The sequence below is a fragment of the Leptidea sinapis genome, chromosome 18 (assembly GCF_905404315.1).
Source record: "Leptidea sinapis chromosome 18, ilLepSina1.1, whole genome shotgun sequence".
NCBI classification, from domain to species: Eukaryota; Metazoa; Arthropoda; class Insecta; order Lepidoptera; family Pieridae; genus Leptidea; species Leptidea sinapis.
Window position 1 is genome coordinate 5282853 of NC_066282.1, and position 16718 is coordinate 5299570.

General features: G+C 35.2%; 1 protein-coding gene across 1 annotated transcript in view; it reads left to right on the forward strand.

Annotated features, from left to right (window-relative positions):
• The first annotated feature begins 2311 nt into the window (after positions 1–2311).
• LOC126969428 (pre-mRNA splicing regulator USH1G) overlaps positions 2312–16718 on the forward strand; it is a 39235-nt gene continuing 24828 nt past the window's right edge. Inside the window, exon 1 of the mRNA XM_050814837.1 lies at positions 2312–2689. Within this exon, the coding sequence (XP_050670794.1) occupies positions 2667–2689 (23 nt within the window). The 5' untranslated portion in view covers positions 2312–2666. The remainder of the gene's footprint in view (positions 2690–16718) is intronic.

Below are 16718 nucleotides of genomic sequence, written 5' to 3' on the forward strand. Positions count from 1 at the left end.
ATCCAACCTATTCCAGCGATTTTGACCAATCGTCGGTCTATCTTGTGGGGGGCCTACCACCACTACGTCTTCCGGTATGTGGTCGCCGTTCGAGGACTTTACTGCCCCAACGGCCAGTTGTCCGTCGAACTATGTGCCCTGCCCACTGCTACTTCAGTTTCGCAATCATTTGGGCTATGTCAGTGAGACTTTGGTTCTCCTACGGATCTCCTCATTTCTGATTCGATCTCGTAGGGAAACTTCAAGCATGGCCCACTCCATTGCCCTTTGAGCGACCATAAGCCTCCTTATAAGGCCCATAGTTAGCGACGACTCAAAACAACCCAAAAAGAGTCAGAGTCTATTGTTAATATTCTGTATTGAAATTGGCAGATGGTGTAGGTTAGATTCACATGATGCATGAACTTATCAGGAAGTAAGCATTTTGATTGAGCCGCTCTCTTTGAGAGGATTCAAATGGCAAAACATAACTGGAATTTTGTTTAAGCAGTTTCGCATAGCAGCCCGAATTGTCGGGAGTGGATCACTTGGCGTTGCGTAAAGACGTCGCTTCATTGTGTGTCTTCTACCTTCTAAAAGCGCTTTGTTTAATTTAATAATTAGCTGTTGCCTAATTTAATAAAGGTTATTTGACTTTGATAGTACGGTACACAAACTTACAAGCTTTTTATAAAAGCTTTTGATGTGTCTTGAAAATCATCGACGGCTCCAAACCCACTTTATGCAAGGTAAACACTGCAATTCTGTTTTCGTTAACATCCCGTTTCCTTATTGTGATTAAGCTAAAATAATAGCTAGGAAAAAAATATGTGAAGTGGCGGGAAATTGTCGAAGTTTCTAACAGAATATATTACACGCATTCGAAATTTGATTAAAAAAATGTTGTATTAATATTAATGGTTAGACTCATTACTCTGAAAATTAGCTTAAAGGTCTCGTTACTTAAAAGTCTTATTAAAATAGTTATTTAGGCAACTGTTGTGTAATAAGTATTAAAACACACGGGGTGGGTGGGTTTATCACACGAGGCGAAGCCGGGTGTGATATATCACATGAGTGTTTAATAGCTACCTAATTATCAACAGTTGCATACAAGACATTATCTACACCCATAATATGAATCCTCTATAAATGATTCTGAAACAGTGAGTAACCATAATATCATCCAAAGGAGTGTTATTATTAAAACGGATGCTATAATGTTGTACTCAATTTCATTACAACACGTCTCGTTTTGATGATGTAATGGTTATTAGGACATTGGGTGTTGATTTCAAGCATGGATGTAGATAAAAAAAATACAAGCTCTGAAAAATATTAAGATTATTTATTTTTTGCCCATAAACCTAACAGGATTTTTTTTTGTAATCGAGGACCTATATTAAAAAATGATGTAAATATTATTTTATTGTATTTTGGTTTGAGCTGATGGTCTTGTTACCGGTGCTCTATATAAATAAAACTAAAAGTTTCTGAAAACCTATTGAATTGTTTCAATATACGCTTTTCACTTGACATTTAAAAGCTTACTATTTATGCCGATAAAAGCGTAATAAAGATTGTAATAAAGCTGATATGATATTATGGTCCTATAATGTACTAGATTGACACATTGTCGGCGACACTTGAAGTTACAAGTTAAATACATTAGCTGTGATAAACGCATAATGGACTCCAAATATTTGCATTGATATCCATCAAAAGTTGTTTTATCTTAATGGTGACTCCGCTTTATTGATTTTATGTTACGTTTATCACGTTGTAGGTACTCATTATTAATTAGTTAAATACACAATATGAATAAAATTGGACTGTTTTCTATTTGCAATGTTAGTATAACAGCTTTTTGGTAAGTGAACAACAGTGTTCACATGGGTACCTATTCTGTTTTATCATAACAATTATTATGAACAAATTAATTGACGTTAAGGGCCGGAAAATCGCCAAATACGACAAAAGTAAAGTTACCAATGTCGTCTTTTTAAATAACTAAAGCATTTCGCTGTATAGAATAAAAAGGGTCTTTACGAATGATAAGAATTAAGAATAGGATTTAATTGGTACCTAAACATTAATATCTATACTGTTTACTACTATATATTATAGTTGACTACCGCCATCTAGTAAGGAGTAGCATAACTAGTAAATTCACAGTATTCTTCGATCAAGGTTTACGCATTATAACAGTCGTCAGTGTTAATGATAATGGGTGTACATACTAGAGGGCGCTAAAATAAAGGTCATTGACACTCACTTGTGACTATATTCACGGTAGTTTTTGTTTTACTTCTTTTTTCACATGAATAGTGAATACACGATTCATGAACCAGACAGTGTGTTGTGTGCGTAAGAGCCGTAATCCTGTTAAGTGAAAAAGCGTAAACATTAATGAATTTGTATTGATTCATTTATTAGCTGATAGTGTCAATATTCTGTAAATTGGATAAAACACCTCTATAAAGTGACAGAGCGGTGCAAATCTAAATTACTAACATTAAATTATAGTGACACTTCGTTTTAAGCAAATTATTATGAGAATTGAAGTGTAAAGTGTGACAAAGTTACTTTCTCGTTTCATTAATTTTGTACCTATTCAGTGGTTGAACATTAACAAAATGAGTTAAACAAATATTTCGCCTGCTAATTGGAAGTTGGGAACAATAAAAATGACTACAGACAGGTTTCACAAGTAAGTAATATTATCCTCTTAACGCAGCAAAATATTTATCACTGTTAATGATAAGATTATATTTTATTGATTATTAAGTTTACTAGGATATTAGTTATTAAGGAATGATGATTAGATTACTTTTTAGTTGGCGTTGATCCGCATCTTGGCTATTCAACTGTATGTACTTTTCTTCCTCTTGCCGCTTTCAGGCATATTCAGGTCAAAAATTGTCATAATTCAAGGATAACTCCTAATAGTTTCTACTCAGGTTTACCAGGTACCTCAAAAAGTTCCAATCGATGCTTAAAACGATAAGGGAGAGCCACATGCCGGGTATCTGTTTTTGTTAAGGAGGATATGTGCTGTCGCCGGATCTATGTGCTGTATGGCTACGCGTAGATTTTGAGGCTCTCAGATCCGGCTGTTGTTGACTGCTGTTACCTCTCTCCTCTCTAAAATCAAGCTTAACTAACTCCAGCTCATGGTATACCTTGACTCAAGAGAATTACCAGTTGACCGACCGACCATTATAACTTTCGTCATAGTCAGTGATTTGGCGTTTTTATGGTATACCAGGTATCTATACCTAACAAATAGACGGGTGGCGATTTTCGAAAGCAAGGAGTCCTAGCTTTTAGCCTAGATATGCTGAACACCTTGTTCGAGTATGGCACCAGGTGCTTCCCTTGAAACATTCATCATTTGGTCTTCCGGAGAGTGTATTCAAATGAGCACTATCTTCGTCACTGGGCGCATACAGGTCGCTGTCGACGGATATTACTCGTACCCCGGGAACGCAGGAGTTCTCCAAAGCTGTATGTTCCTCTTCACTGTATCTTCTGCATACCAATATAATGCCACATGCATTGTTATACAATACTGGAGATTCCATAAATACTTGTCCATGCAGTTCTCATTCAGGCGAAATATGCTTGAATCTTCTATCTAGTCTTTTGAAAAGGTCCTGAAATGGGTTAATACGAACCTTGCTCCATTAATACCCTAGAAGATGCAAGTTTGCGCGTTAGGCACAAAAAATTCCCGATTTTCCGTTCGCGAACCTTAATAATTGTCATCACTGACGATAATTCTCGAAATCTCGAGCAATTGTCAATTTCGCGCTCATCTGGAGAGAAAGTCAAATTAGTTTCAAAGAAACTGGAGGTCATCAATAACAATCCCTACATCAAGCCTGTAAACATTTTGGCGCTCTGTTTAGACATATTCATCTCTGGTCTAATGCGCCCCCTTAATACAATATATCATCTGGAGCCATTTGACTGACGAGCTCTGTGAATGTTTCGAACCCTTGGAGTCAATACGTCGCTTGATTGACTGCGATTAAATTATGGATATTTTGGATTCGAGGTCGATAGCTAGTTCGACCTTTACGCTCTCAGCATCTTGATTAGAACATCGTATCAGCAGGCAACGCACACATGGAGGTGTTGTCGAAAAGCAGTGACACGATGGCTGGGTTAATTTGTGGTTCGAAAATTTGAGTCTTCTGAGTTAAGCTGTGCAATATTTAATTTACCTTCACTCCACTACTGTAGAGTAACCTCGATACAAGTTTCTTCCAGCACTCATTGTTAATTTTCGGAGAGAGTCATACATATTTTTTTTATAATAAAATACTCCACAGTACACGTGGCAGAAGTAAATTGTACGATACAGACTCTAAAAATTAATGTTCCTGAATGCAACATGAATAAAGACTTTGAATGTGATTTGAACAGTAAGTACCATTAGGTACAAGTACGTAGGTACGACTTTGTACCTTAACAGATAATTATAATGAATATCAATCACTTTGAGCTAATTAAAACCTGTTAGAAATGGTCTTAATCATGTCTGCATCTGTATATTTCTGTACCGGAGATATCGAACGAGTTTCTACGAATTAACTGGCGCTTCAAGGCAGCATCCGCTGCGTAAATCCTAGTTTACATAAAGAAATCTGTGCACAATTTATTGTTACAGAGTAACTAATATATACGAGCTGAATATTAATGTGGATGAGTTTTAACGGAAATTAATTGTTTTCTATCAACATTTGTTGATGAATGATCAACTAAATGAAATTTGGCAAGTTTTCGTATCATCGCTTTTCAACAATTATCACTAAAATACTGACATCTAGTACTTATTATCTATATGACTTAATTGATTTGAGTCATCAATTGACGAAACACCCAGGAAGGATGTTCATTCCACATTTTAGTTGGATGTCGAAAAACATTCTAGCAAAAGTGTGATTGAATCCTCGTAAACATGGTTGGCTATGAGATGTTTAAGTTCCGATGCCTTCTTTGAATCGGATGAGCTCCTTTCCCTATTTTTTAGGGAGAAGCCTCAACCATTCTACCGTAAAACGCTGCAAAAATTGTCGGGGATTGTGATCTGTGAAGACCTTGGGTGTTGCGAAGCGACGTCCCTTCGTATGGTAAAGTGGCTTTAGTGCAGTTCAGAGCAGCTCTATTTCACTGCGACCAATGTGATCTATTGTGATAGCCACTGTTAACTATAGCTCACTGCTAAGATTGATTCATTCCATAAATCTTATTATATCTTTTGCAATGAGCTGACGTATCAGTCACGTTGAAGAATTGGTCTTCCCAAGGTTTGCTACGATTACGCATTAATTGTCCACATTCAGAGAGGCTGTGTAACGGGGATTCATCGTTCTCTTACAGAATCTGCACGCTTTGCAATCTCGGTTTGAGAGGTGTTTATTTATTCTGGTTTGCCTCGTTAGTGTCCTGGTTAGAATTCGTTAGTTCTCCCTTCTTAAGTAACTGGCCATTACTGCACGCAAAATGGACCCATGCTAGTGGTTTAATTGCGGAAACAGGAGCCCTTATACCATACCATACCATTCTCCCATCTTAGCCCTACTGCCTCATGTGCAGCCTTTCTGTTAGAGGCTTGGATTATTAGGGTTTTTTTATAGGTTAAACCCGGAATTTATTACACTATTATGAACATGATGTTTCAAGGGTCGTTTTAACAAGACTCCTTTAGACACCACAGAAGGGCTCAAGGCGAAATTGAGTGCTTTTGGCACCAATTCTTGCAAGTTCATTAGCACATTCATTGCCTTCGATCCCTGCATGTCCTGGAACCTATCGATATTCGTATACGTTGGAAATTCAACGTGAAATTAATTTGTGACATTATGTTAATGATTATTTGCAGTCCGACACGTTTGTACATAGAAATGCAGTGAAACTTCATATATGACTGATTTTATACCACCTTAATGTTTGTTATGTTAGTTAACACCGACTTAATTAGTAATTAAAATTTCACTTTCGCATGATTGTGAGGCTAATAATTATTCTTGTTGAACGTCAAAATTGACAACCCCTTCGAAATTTTAGGGCATGAGGATTTTAGCGGGATTGTTTTTTTTTTAAATAAAATTTACTAATTTAATATCGTAGGGTCGGTCGCTCCATTCCCAAGGTATCATTAAGAAAATCATTTAAAATGCTATAGTAACCTTTACCACACTATGGTGTTTTTTAACAATTCTTTTGAATTTCGTATCTCATTTGCTTATATTGATGTTGTAGAGCCATATATATACATCGCCCAACTAAAGACTCTTTAACTCGACTTAATTTGCTTTTTAGCTTTAGCTCTTAAATTTGTAACAACTTTACTTGTGAATGTTTCTGGCAAATAATTTTGACTTTGACTTACCAAGTGGTATAGACATGATATTCTTGCTATAAATTGCTTTATGTGTTCAACAAACGATCATATGCGTTTAATAGGATGTAGTCGAGCAATAAAGCAATGTGAATGGAATTTTAACTGTCTCTTTTCAAAAGCAAAGTAAAAAAATTGTTAGAAGAACATCTTCGCAACTTATATGAGAGTATGAGGTGGGAGAGACAAGTGGGAAGAGGAGATGCGGTGGGGGAAGAGTGCAGATTGTTCTGTTGTGTAGATGGATTTTTATTAAGACGTTATTGAAAATCACATTAATTTACGAGTGTCTTGTAGATTAGATGTTGAGGAAGCTACGAACAAAAGTATCGATCTATGATTTGTTCGCGGATTTGATGTCGACTTCCCTATACTTATTTCGCGATAAACCTGCCTGAATCAACGTTAGTAGGGATATGTATATTTGACAAAGGGACAACTTCACAAATACAAATAAAATCCGTAATAAAAATAGAAAACGAATAGTATCTAAATGTAGCTTACATTTTCTACTCTGCGTACTGGAATTCTTTATTGTTTGTTTATATTTTCTTAAGATTTTTTACGTTTCCATAATATCATTTACCCTGACTTTACTGTCAAAATTAAAAGGTTGAAAGTATTCAAAACTTTGAGCTCCAAAACAAGAATGTGGAGACAAGATTGGTTGTGGTTAAAATAACATAGTTCTCTATTCGAACAGTATTTTTTATGTATGTACACCGATTACTCTGAGATTTATGTAATTCTTCTTTAGTTCGATGTGGAATAGATGCCATTCGGTCCCATGAAATTTTTACATAGTTTGGCCCAGTAGTTTTCAATTTATGAACATTTTTTATGACAATTTTTGTCTACTTGGATGATATAATTATTTTTTGTGTACAGCTTTTAAGGAGTTTTCATTCAGGTTGATTATTTATTATAATAATTAATTGACACTAAAAAGTAAAAAATAAAAAAATCTACGTTTAAAAAAAAACGAATTCAAAAACTAAAAAGTATCAAACAACTAAAAATTTAATTTAATACACGTCCCTCTCTCTCCGCATGAGGTTTTTGAAGTCGGTTTTTTTAACCATAGACTTAGAATGTTAGGCAATAGGCAAGAAGCTCATTGCCACTCAACATAGAAAGATTGACTCGGACGGCAGTTCCGATGAAAGAAACCTATACCGAGTGGCGGTAAGGTGACCAAAATATTTGATTAAACCCAAAAAACCCAAAATGTACATCACACGTTCTGTAAGTCTCCGCCACATTTATTCTTACATAATATTTTAATTATATGTTCGATGTACGCGTTTCATGCTTTCTAGTTTTAAATCTTCAACAACGACAGCGGATTTATAATAATAAATTTAACTTAAAGTAAATATTATTAATGATATCCATCATACAAAGAATATTAATATAATATTTGAATTTGATTTTTTACAACATAATAATGCAAATACTTATTGTAATTATATAAAGTAAGAGCTATTATTATGAGGAAGTTTAACAAGTTTATTGGCAGCATTTACGCGTTGGTTAGCTAGACTAGCTTAATCGTTGACCAATATAGTTGCCAGCACTTGCTTTCAAGCACCCCTAATTGAGGCGCGTTGATAGTTCGTACATTCTACACCAAGCTTGTACACCAAAGGACACAAAGATGTAAGACTCACTGAGATCCACATATTTGCTGTTAAAAACACCCAAATTTCAATAGAGAAGATGGTCTAAAATTATCTAACACCTGGGATCCAATAATCTCTAAATTAAAACCCATAACTACACATACCAAAAAAGAAGAGGACATTGTCAGTAAATTTTGCCAAAAACCATCTGTGTACAGCAACAATACTACTACCACAATAAAAGGCGCTAAACTTTATAATGACAACTATGACAAATACTATCTTTGTCTCACTTTATCTGCAGTCCCCCTGAAAACGGATCTGGAAAGGTCTTGAAACGTCGGGTTAACTAAAATAAAAATGTAACTTTTACGCAAACCTCTAATGTAAAACCGTTACAATTACACACGTTTTAATCCTTCAAAAGTGTTTTATTTAAATATTTTCTGTCTTCGACGTTGGAAGCAGCAGCTCCAGCGCCAACTGAAGTAGCTTGGACATGAGAAGGAGCCAGAGTTGCACTCCGGAATTACCGGTGAAAACTTGAACATTAACGTAGTGTATTTTTGAATATTTTGGAATGGTTAGGAAATAATTTTGCACGAATTGCTTGATTTATCAGTATAAAAGTACTTTTATTTATGTGGTTAAATAGAATATTCATTTACTGCGCTATCGTACACAAAAATCACAATTTATATTACACAATCAAACTTAAAAATTATATCTTTACACAAATAAATTTGAAAACAAAATTTATGAACGATGCGGCACTCGAACCCGCGACCTCTCGCGTTCCGTGCGAGTGCTCTTCCAATTGAGCCATCCGTTCAAGTGACGTATCGTTGATAAATTTTGTATGCTTTGTTCAACTATCAGGTTGTGGCTTCATCTACAGGATCAACTTTACAGTTGATAACCTGCTCAACCCCAATATTTGCATATTAAGGAAATTGCTGAATTTTGAATTGAATATTGAATTTGTTATGTTTTCGTTCATAAATTTTGTTTTCAAATTTATTTGTGTAATTAATCCTAGAAGTGAAGGTTATCACTTTATAAACACAACAAATTGTTTAGATTATATTTGTTATGATATTATATGTAGTTTTTTATATTTTTTTATATTATGTTATATGTATATTTTTTTATAATTTTTATATATTATAATTATGTGTTATGAATTTTCGATCAGGTCACGTGTCCTGACGCGAGTTTAACATTTTATACCCATCCCAAGAAAAGTTCTCAACGCCGCTAAAGAAGTTTTCACTTCAAAATATTAGTAGATAAGGTGAAAACCTGAAGCAAGTCAGTTAACCGTAAAGTTCTTAAAATGTTTCAATTGATAAGAAAGTTTTTATATTATTACTACAAACAGGAGTTCAGTTAATACCTATTGTTTTGTAGATGTAATTGTTCGCTCTTTACTATCTACTGCATAATAAGTGAAGTGTGTAATGGGTGCCCATTTAAAACGGTAAATCGAAAGCATAAAAGTATAGTAGAAGTATACAAATGATTTAAGTTTTCTTTAGTGTTAATGGTACCGCTTTAGTGGTTATGCCCACGATGCTAAATGGGGATTTACTCGAGTATCGTAGAGACCTATTGGGTTGCAAAGCTTAGATGATAAGAAGAAAAAAATGTTTTATGATTTATACCTTTTCATCGGTGGGAGAAGCGGCTATAGATTTTTAAATATGTAAAAAAAACTGTTGCATGGACATTCTCGAGCGCGTCAGATATTGATAGCATCAATGCTCTACGTATTTTTAATAATGTACGTATGTTAATCTGATCGTTTGCATGATGCGGGTGGTTCTATGTAAGGGTTGAAAATGAAAAAAAAATTAATCGAGCGCGTCAGATTTTCTAAGGGAGTGTTAAGTGCACCAAAAAAAAGCTGTCATTCACTAATCTGACGAATTCGATGGGACGTAAACTCGCGGCCATTTTCATAATGTGCATAAAGAATTCGCCATTTTGTAATACTCAAGCGCGTCAGATTAAGATATATTATATGGTTCATCTTTATGTTCTAAACGTACTGTCTCATAATCTGACGATTATCTAGAGGGATTCACCAGATCTGACAAAAAAATAATTAGAAAAACGGTTCACCCTAAAGGCCATCCCTGCAACTTCCCGCTAATTCCATTCCTGGGCGCTTGTACTTATGACATTTTTGAGCTCAAAATATAATTTATGTGATATTTTGACCTCGCTGAGTTAAAAGAAATAATTTTTTTATGCATTTGAGCTCTCCCAGCTGATAGAAGTTTCATAGAACACTATTTTTGGAATTTTCAAACCGCAATAACTTTTGAATGGATCAAGCAATTTTCACGCGGCGGCATTCGACGCAGTTTTATCATCCTCATAAGTAATTTTCTAGTTTTAATTGATCGAACCAAAAATTTCGGAGTAATCCCGAAAAAACACTTTTTCGGGCATTCTTTCGTTCACGATACCTCTCGAACGAATCAACCGGTTTTGACCAGCTTGGTAGCGATCGACGTGATTTTTCAAGCTCAAAGGCGGATTAGTTTTTGAAGTTGATCGATAAAGCCGTTTGAAAGTTATTCCAAAAAAACCACTTTAAAAAAAAACTATGTATAGCACTGTCCGTGATATAAATCATTTAATGATGATTCGAGGTTATCATAATATGTTCCTCGAGATTTTCGGATAACCGGCTTGCTCCGACGACATTCCAAAATATTTGCACATTTTTTTAATGTTTCTACAGTAAATTTAATTGTTTTTTATAAGGTACTTTCACCACAAAATACACATTTTAAATTAATATCACTCTTATTAAATTTTTAGCAACTTTAATTCTCATAAATAATATTAACTTTATCGACGAATTTTTGTTATTTCGGCTTGCGGAAATCGTCAGATTATATATTTTACATTATTCTTAAATTATTTCCTTCAAAATAATTTAGCTACGCTCGAGAATGTCGAGATTACGTTTTTTTTTACAACTTTGCTGCCCTCCCCTTTCTTTACGTCACTCTCAAATTGTCAGATTAGTGGAATATACACTTTATAGGATATAATTAACTCACCCTACCTTAATCTGACGCGCTCGAGAATTTCTGATGGTCATTTTTTTTACTAATCTGATCCTGTATTCTTCACGGGCGGCCTTATATCCCATATATAGTCTCATATATAGCCTCATGTTTGGGGGAGGTACTTAACCGAGTACAAGGTATCCCCCTGTATATTAATCTAACGCGCTTTAGTTAATCCCGAAATCCCCGCTTGGGCTCCCCTACTATAATTCCGCCAATATTTGTAACAAATAGTGGCGGAATTAAGAAAACTGAAATCATTTGTATAATTATGGATTTCCGCAAAGTAACGCCTACTTCAATAAATTTTCCTAAAGTAGAAGTAGTAAATGCAATTCAAGGCGAAGAATAAGCAGAAAACACGCAAACGATGGTTTTAGACAAATTTTATGGTCAATATATAGAATTTGGAGCCATGAACTCTACTTTATCCTCTTACACATACCCTTAAGTCTTATTTGTAGGTTGCCAATGGTTGATGTTGGTTAAAGTTAACACTCCAGAGCTATTTTGAAGTACCATTATTCTTTACAGTTTAACAAGTTTTTTCTCGGCATGACGCATTGACTTATTACGAATTTCAGAAGAGTTATTTTTAAGAAAATAAGGAACGATACGAGCATGTCGTTCAGTTGATGGTAATTGATACGCCCTGCCCATTACAATGCAGTGCCGCTTAGATTCATTGCGCCGCCTTTGCCGCGATTCTTGAAAAACACAAATATTCTGAGCGGCAATACAATTGCGCTCCTCACCTTGAGACATAAGATATTAAGTCTCATTTTCCCAGTAATTTCACTAGCTACGTAATAAGCAATAATATTTACACATTACTGCTACACGACAGAAATAGAGCCTCCCACTGGTGGCCGTTATTCTAATAGTTTTTTCTTTTATGTGTAGGTGTACATTAATTCGGATAAGTAATCAGTTACAAGGATTGTTACCATATAAAATGTTTGCGCCTGTTAAAATGTTACAAAATAGCATATCTGTCTTCACCTGCCTGCAAAAATCAATAATAACAAATTTAAATTTAGTAATAGCTGCTATCTCGTATCTGTTAAAGTTGATATTAGTTTGTGCGTTCGATCCTAATCACCCTTGCACGCAACCATGCGTTAAAGTGCGGGCTACCATAAGTAACAACTGCAAACGTTGCCATGGAAACGTGATAGCCCGTGACGAGGCCGTAACAGTGTCTACTGGAGCAGCAATATTATCTGGTATTTGCGGGATATACCTTTTAGGGTTAAAGGTATTTAAGGACCCAGCACGTTTTTGTAAGACTTCGTAGACAAATCATAATATAAGTGTCTACTTAATTAAAAAAGTCTACTCAATTTAAAATTATTTACTGATGGCAAGGATGGAGTACTAATAAGTAGAACATCTTCCCTACTAGCGTCAATTCACGCAGGCTTAGCGCAAGTCTCTCGACATCGCATCAATCAACAAATCTTTCATCAATGTTTTTTGTCCGTAACAACTCAATTTTATTCAAATGTCACGTAGGTCATTAACATAACATACTACATTGGAAATAATTTATAATGAATTAATTGGCAGATTGAAACATATAAATTATTTCTTTATTAAATTATTATGATTTAATATCTTAGAAGTGTTAGCCCTAACTGCTCCCCGGCACTTACGTAGTAATCGCCGGCAAGCAGCCTCTGCTCTCACCCCACTGCCTCATCCCACTTGTCTCCGTATGTATTTATCGCAAAAAAATCTAAAAAAAAAAAAGTTTTAAAGTATATATCAAAACCCTGACATGGAACTTTTATTAACAATAAAATCCTTTTTACTGATCACGTATAATGAATACCCTAATTCACTTTCTTTAATTTATGTCCCGGCAAAACAAGTATTACGTTCAGGAATACTGTTCTCAGCTTTTTAATTTTCCTTAGTTTCTAGCTTATTGTTCGATGAAATATTTCATTTGGCTATATCTGTATCAAAACGATAAATGAACCGTATTGAAATAAAAAACTAGGTCATTCAGTATGTATCTACTAAATAAATGCGAAATGTCTCAGACAGGGCTGGCTTTAACTATTACGAGCCCCTGGAGGTCTTTGTTACGCCCTAGTCTTGGTGAAATTAGTTTTATTAATGGTACAAGTATCATATAGGTACATAAAGTTCCTTGGAAACCGCATGGTAAAGGAACACCACACATCCAGATGGTGGGGATGATATTCTGATTTGTGGCGTGTCGTGCAAAAGTGGAATTTGGCAGCAGGAGATTTTTTACTGATTTATTTTATGAGTACACCACATGACACATAATATCCATACAAACTAGTTTTGTATATATTAAAGGGTAACGTGTAACTGATATGTGTACTGTTATGTAACAATAATGACGGTGTTTTTTTATAAAAATAAGGGATGAGACGAGCAGAACGTTAAAATGCAGTGCCGCTCAGGATTTTTGAAAAACCTAAAAATTCTGAGTGGTTCTACAACTGCGCTCGTGACTTTGAGACATAAGATGTTAGGTCTCATTTGCCCAGTTGTTTCACTAGCTTAACACCGAAACACAGTAATGCTTCCACATTACTCTTCACGGCAGAAATAGTTGCCATTCTGGTACCTATAATCTACCTGGAATCCTGTGCAAATGAGACTACCACTGGTAAATAGTACATAACTTTGCCTAAACAGTATAAAATAATACTAATACTAACTATTACTATAAATACAGAAATTACTTATAATAATGATATAAACAAAATTGTTAAATGCCCTCAATTTTTTTTATAAAACTATATTTAAGGCGACACTAAATGCCAGCGACCCTGAGCGATATGAGTTCACGGCTGCCGGCCCGCCATCTATGTAACAAAGCCAATATTTTCAAAATTCTTGCGTGTAAAACAGTTTATATGCTTACAATCCTCGTTATTCACTACTAATCTGAATAAATGAACCTACACAAAAAAGTACAAGCTATAAGAATAACTTTTCTGAGAGAAGTACCAAAAAAATACGTCACGCCATGCCAAAATACTTGTTTAACTTAAAAGAAAAGTGGTGGTTCAAAAAGGCTCGGCAGTGTTAATTATAACCAACAGCAAGCATTAGCAACCTACGAATAAGAGTTAAGGATATGTGTAACAGGATTGTAGTAGTGTTCATAGCTCGAAATGCTATACTTTCACCACAAAACTTGTCTAAAAACACAATGTTTGCGTGTTTTCTGCTTACTCTTCGCCTTAAGTCATGAAACACGTCCAACACGATTCGACCATTTAGTAAATTGTACTCTTCAAGAATGCGCTTAACATGGGAATGTAAGCTTAGATTTGATCCACAGGATGAGGTATAGAAAATTTTAGATAATTTAGCTCTCAGATACTTGTATGTGAGGTACTCACATATTACTTTACGATTAATTGTGAGATAACATAAGTCATATCAATCTTCTGTCCCTTAGTTTGGCCATGTTCTTCAAAGGGTTGTAGTTGCGAAAAACCATGGGATCAGAACGCTAAGTGACGGGTAAACGATCTTCACAGATTTCACTAAATTTAGCTAATTTTTAGCTAATTACTAGCTTTAATTCCACCTTCGCACGACACGCCACAAGTTAGGATGTCATCCCCACCATCTGGATGTGTGGCAGTCCTCCACAGTGCGATTTTCAAGGAGCTTTCTTCCGCGTACTACAACGCTGTGGAATGAGCTTCCTTACGCGGTGTTTCCGGGACGATACGACATGGGTACCTTCAAAAAAAGCGCGTTCACCTTCCTTAAAGGCTGGCAACGCTCTTGTGATTCCTCTGGTGTTGCGAGAGAATGTGGGCGGCCCGTTTGTCCTCCTATTCCATAAAACAAAAAAAAAATCTTCAATAAGCTGATAGTTTAACTACGGCTTGAAACAACAGCCAATAGTTACAAATGAAGCATAACCCAACTTGATTGTGGTTCAGAAGTCAGCTCGATCTCGCCCAGTTCATTTGTCAAGTTCACACGGAACAATAACCCAGGTATCCTCACGGAAGGTACACCAGGAGACACGCTTGACATGATCACAACAGTTCAACACCCGTAACAAGTTCATTAACGCCAGTTTCCGATATACCGGGCGTTCATTATGCTAACTCATGTCATTGCCACAATAAATTGAATATATTTAGCAGTATTACGTCTCGGTACTGTCTGTATAAATTAATATACAGGGCGTCCCAAAGTTATGGGACATGAAGGGAAAGTACCTTAAATATCGTAGATAGGGTATTTTACTGAAATAAGACTATGTTATTTTTAAAAGTTAGCAATTCTGCATTCAAAGATTTTCTAAAAATTACTTGCCTCAAATAATCAATACTATATATGGAATGATAATATCGCTACTTTTCGAACGTCGTCGTCGTCGGCAGTAAATAACTTTCTTGAAATTTACTCAAACATTTTACGTTGTTCCTTTCTTTTAAAATACTATGTTACTTAAGAAGAGTTATTAGTTTTTGGCCATTCTTTCGATTGGCATCATAAAGGTAGGGGTGTTTTTATTTTTTACATTTTAGTCGGTTCGATTCCCAGACGAGGCAAGTAATTTAAAATCTTTGAATGCACAATTACTAATTTTTTAAAATAACATAAAATCTTGTTTCAGTAAAATAACCTATCTACGATATTTAAGGTACTTTCCCTTCATATCCCATAACTTTGGGACGCCCTGTATACGGTGTTTCTGTTTTCATGGAGTTGGCCACTTGGATAGCCCAAAATTTTTTTCATATCATTTCTCTCTTTTTCTAGATCTTCTTTTTTTTCTTATAAAATTTTCCTTCAATAGCCTATTAGCTATAACAATATTACACAAGTACTTTACAAAAATAATAAGATAATAGGTAATTATTAATTCAAATGTTGTAATTGTTTTAGATCTAAGATTTCACCTCTTTCTGCTTATTTGAATGCGATTTTATGTTGGCTCTGTTGCTACGCTATTCTTTCAGATTTCGTTAGTAGATCGAATCTTCTACGGCCAAGTCCTCTCCGGTTTGCATGACTCATTCAGTGCAGTTGTTGGGTCCCCGCAAGTTCTACGGCATATATTTGTAAGGGGTAGTGATCACTCGTGCTAAGTGGAATATTCATGTTAATACCAGCATCCAATCTTGAATAATTGGCATTCGACAATCGCAGAATTCACAGGACAAGTCTTACCTCATTTAAATACTTTAAGGTACTATATACCGCCTATAGTGTTCCTAATATGCCTAGGGTGGCCATGCTCGCAAATAACGAATATTATTATATTATTCAAGTATAGTAAACTTTAATAAATTTACGATCTGTGAAATGTTAATTTCACGTTTTTGCCTCGTAAATCTCCACAGTGGGTACCTACTCGAAGTAAAATGAAAACCCATTTGGCGGTTCATTATCACAACTGACTACTAACATTGCTAAGCACACTATCTCTACTATACTCGTAATATTATTAGTTTTAACCTCCTGAATTTACCCTCCATATTTTATGTACTTTCACTCATCTAGGTAGTTATTTTTACTTTAAAGACCTATTAGAAGAAAACAAATTAAATACATGATACTACTACTAGCTCCACCTACTTACAAAATATTCAGAAACAAGCA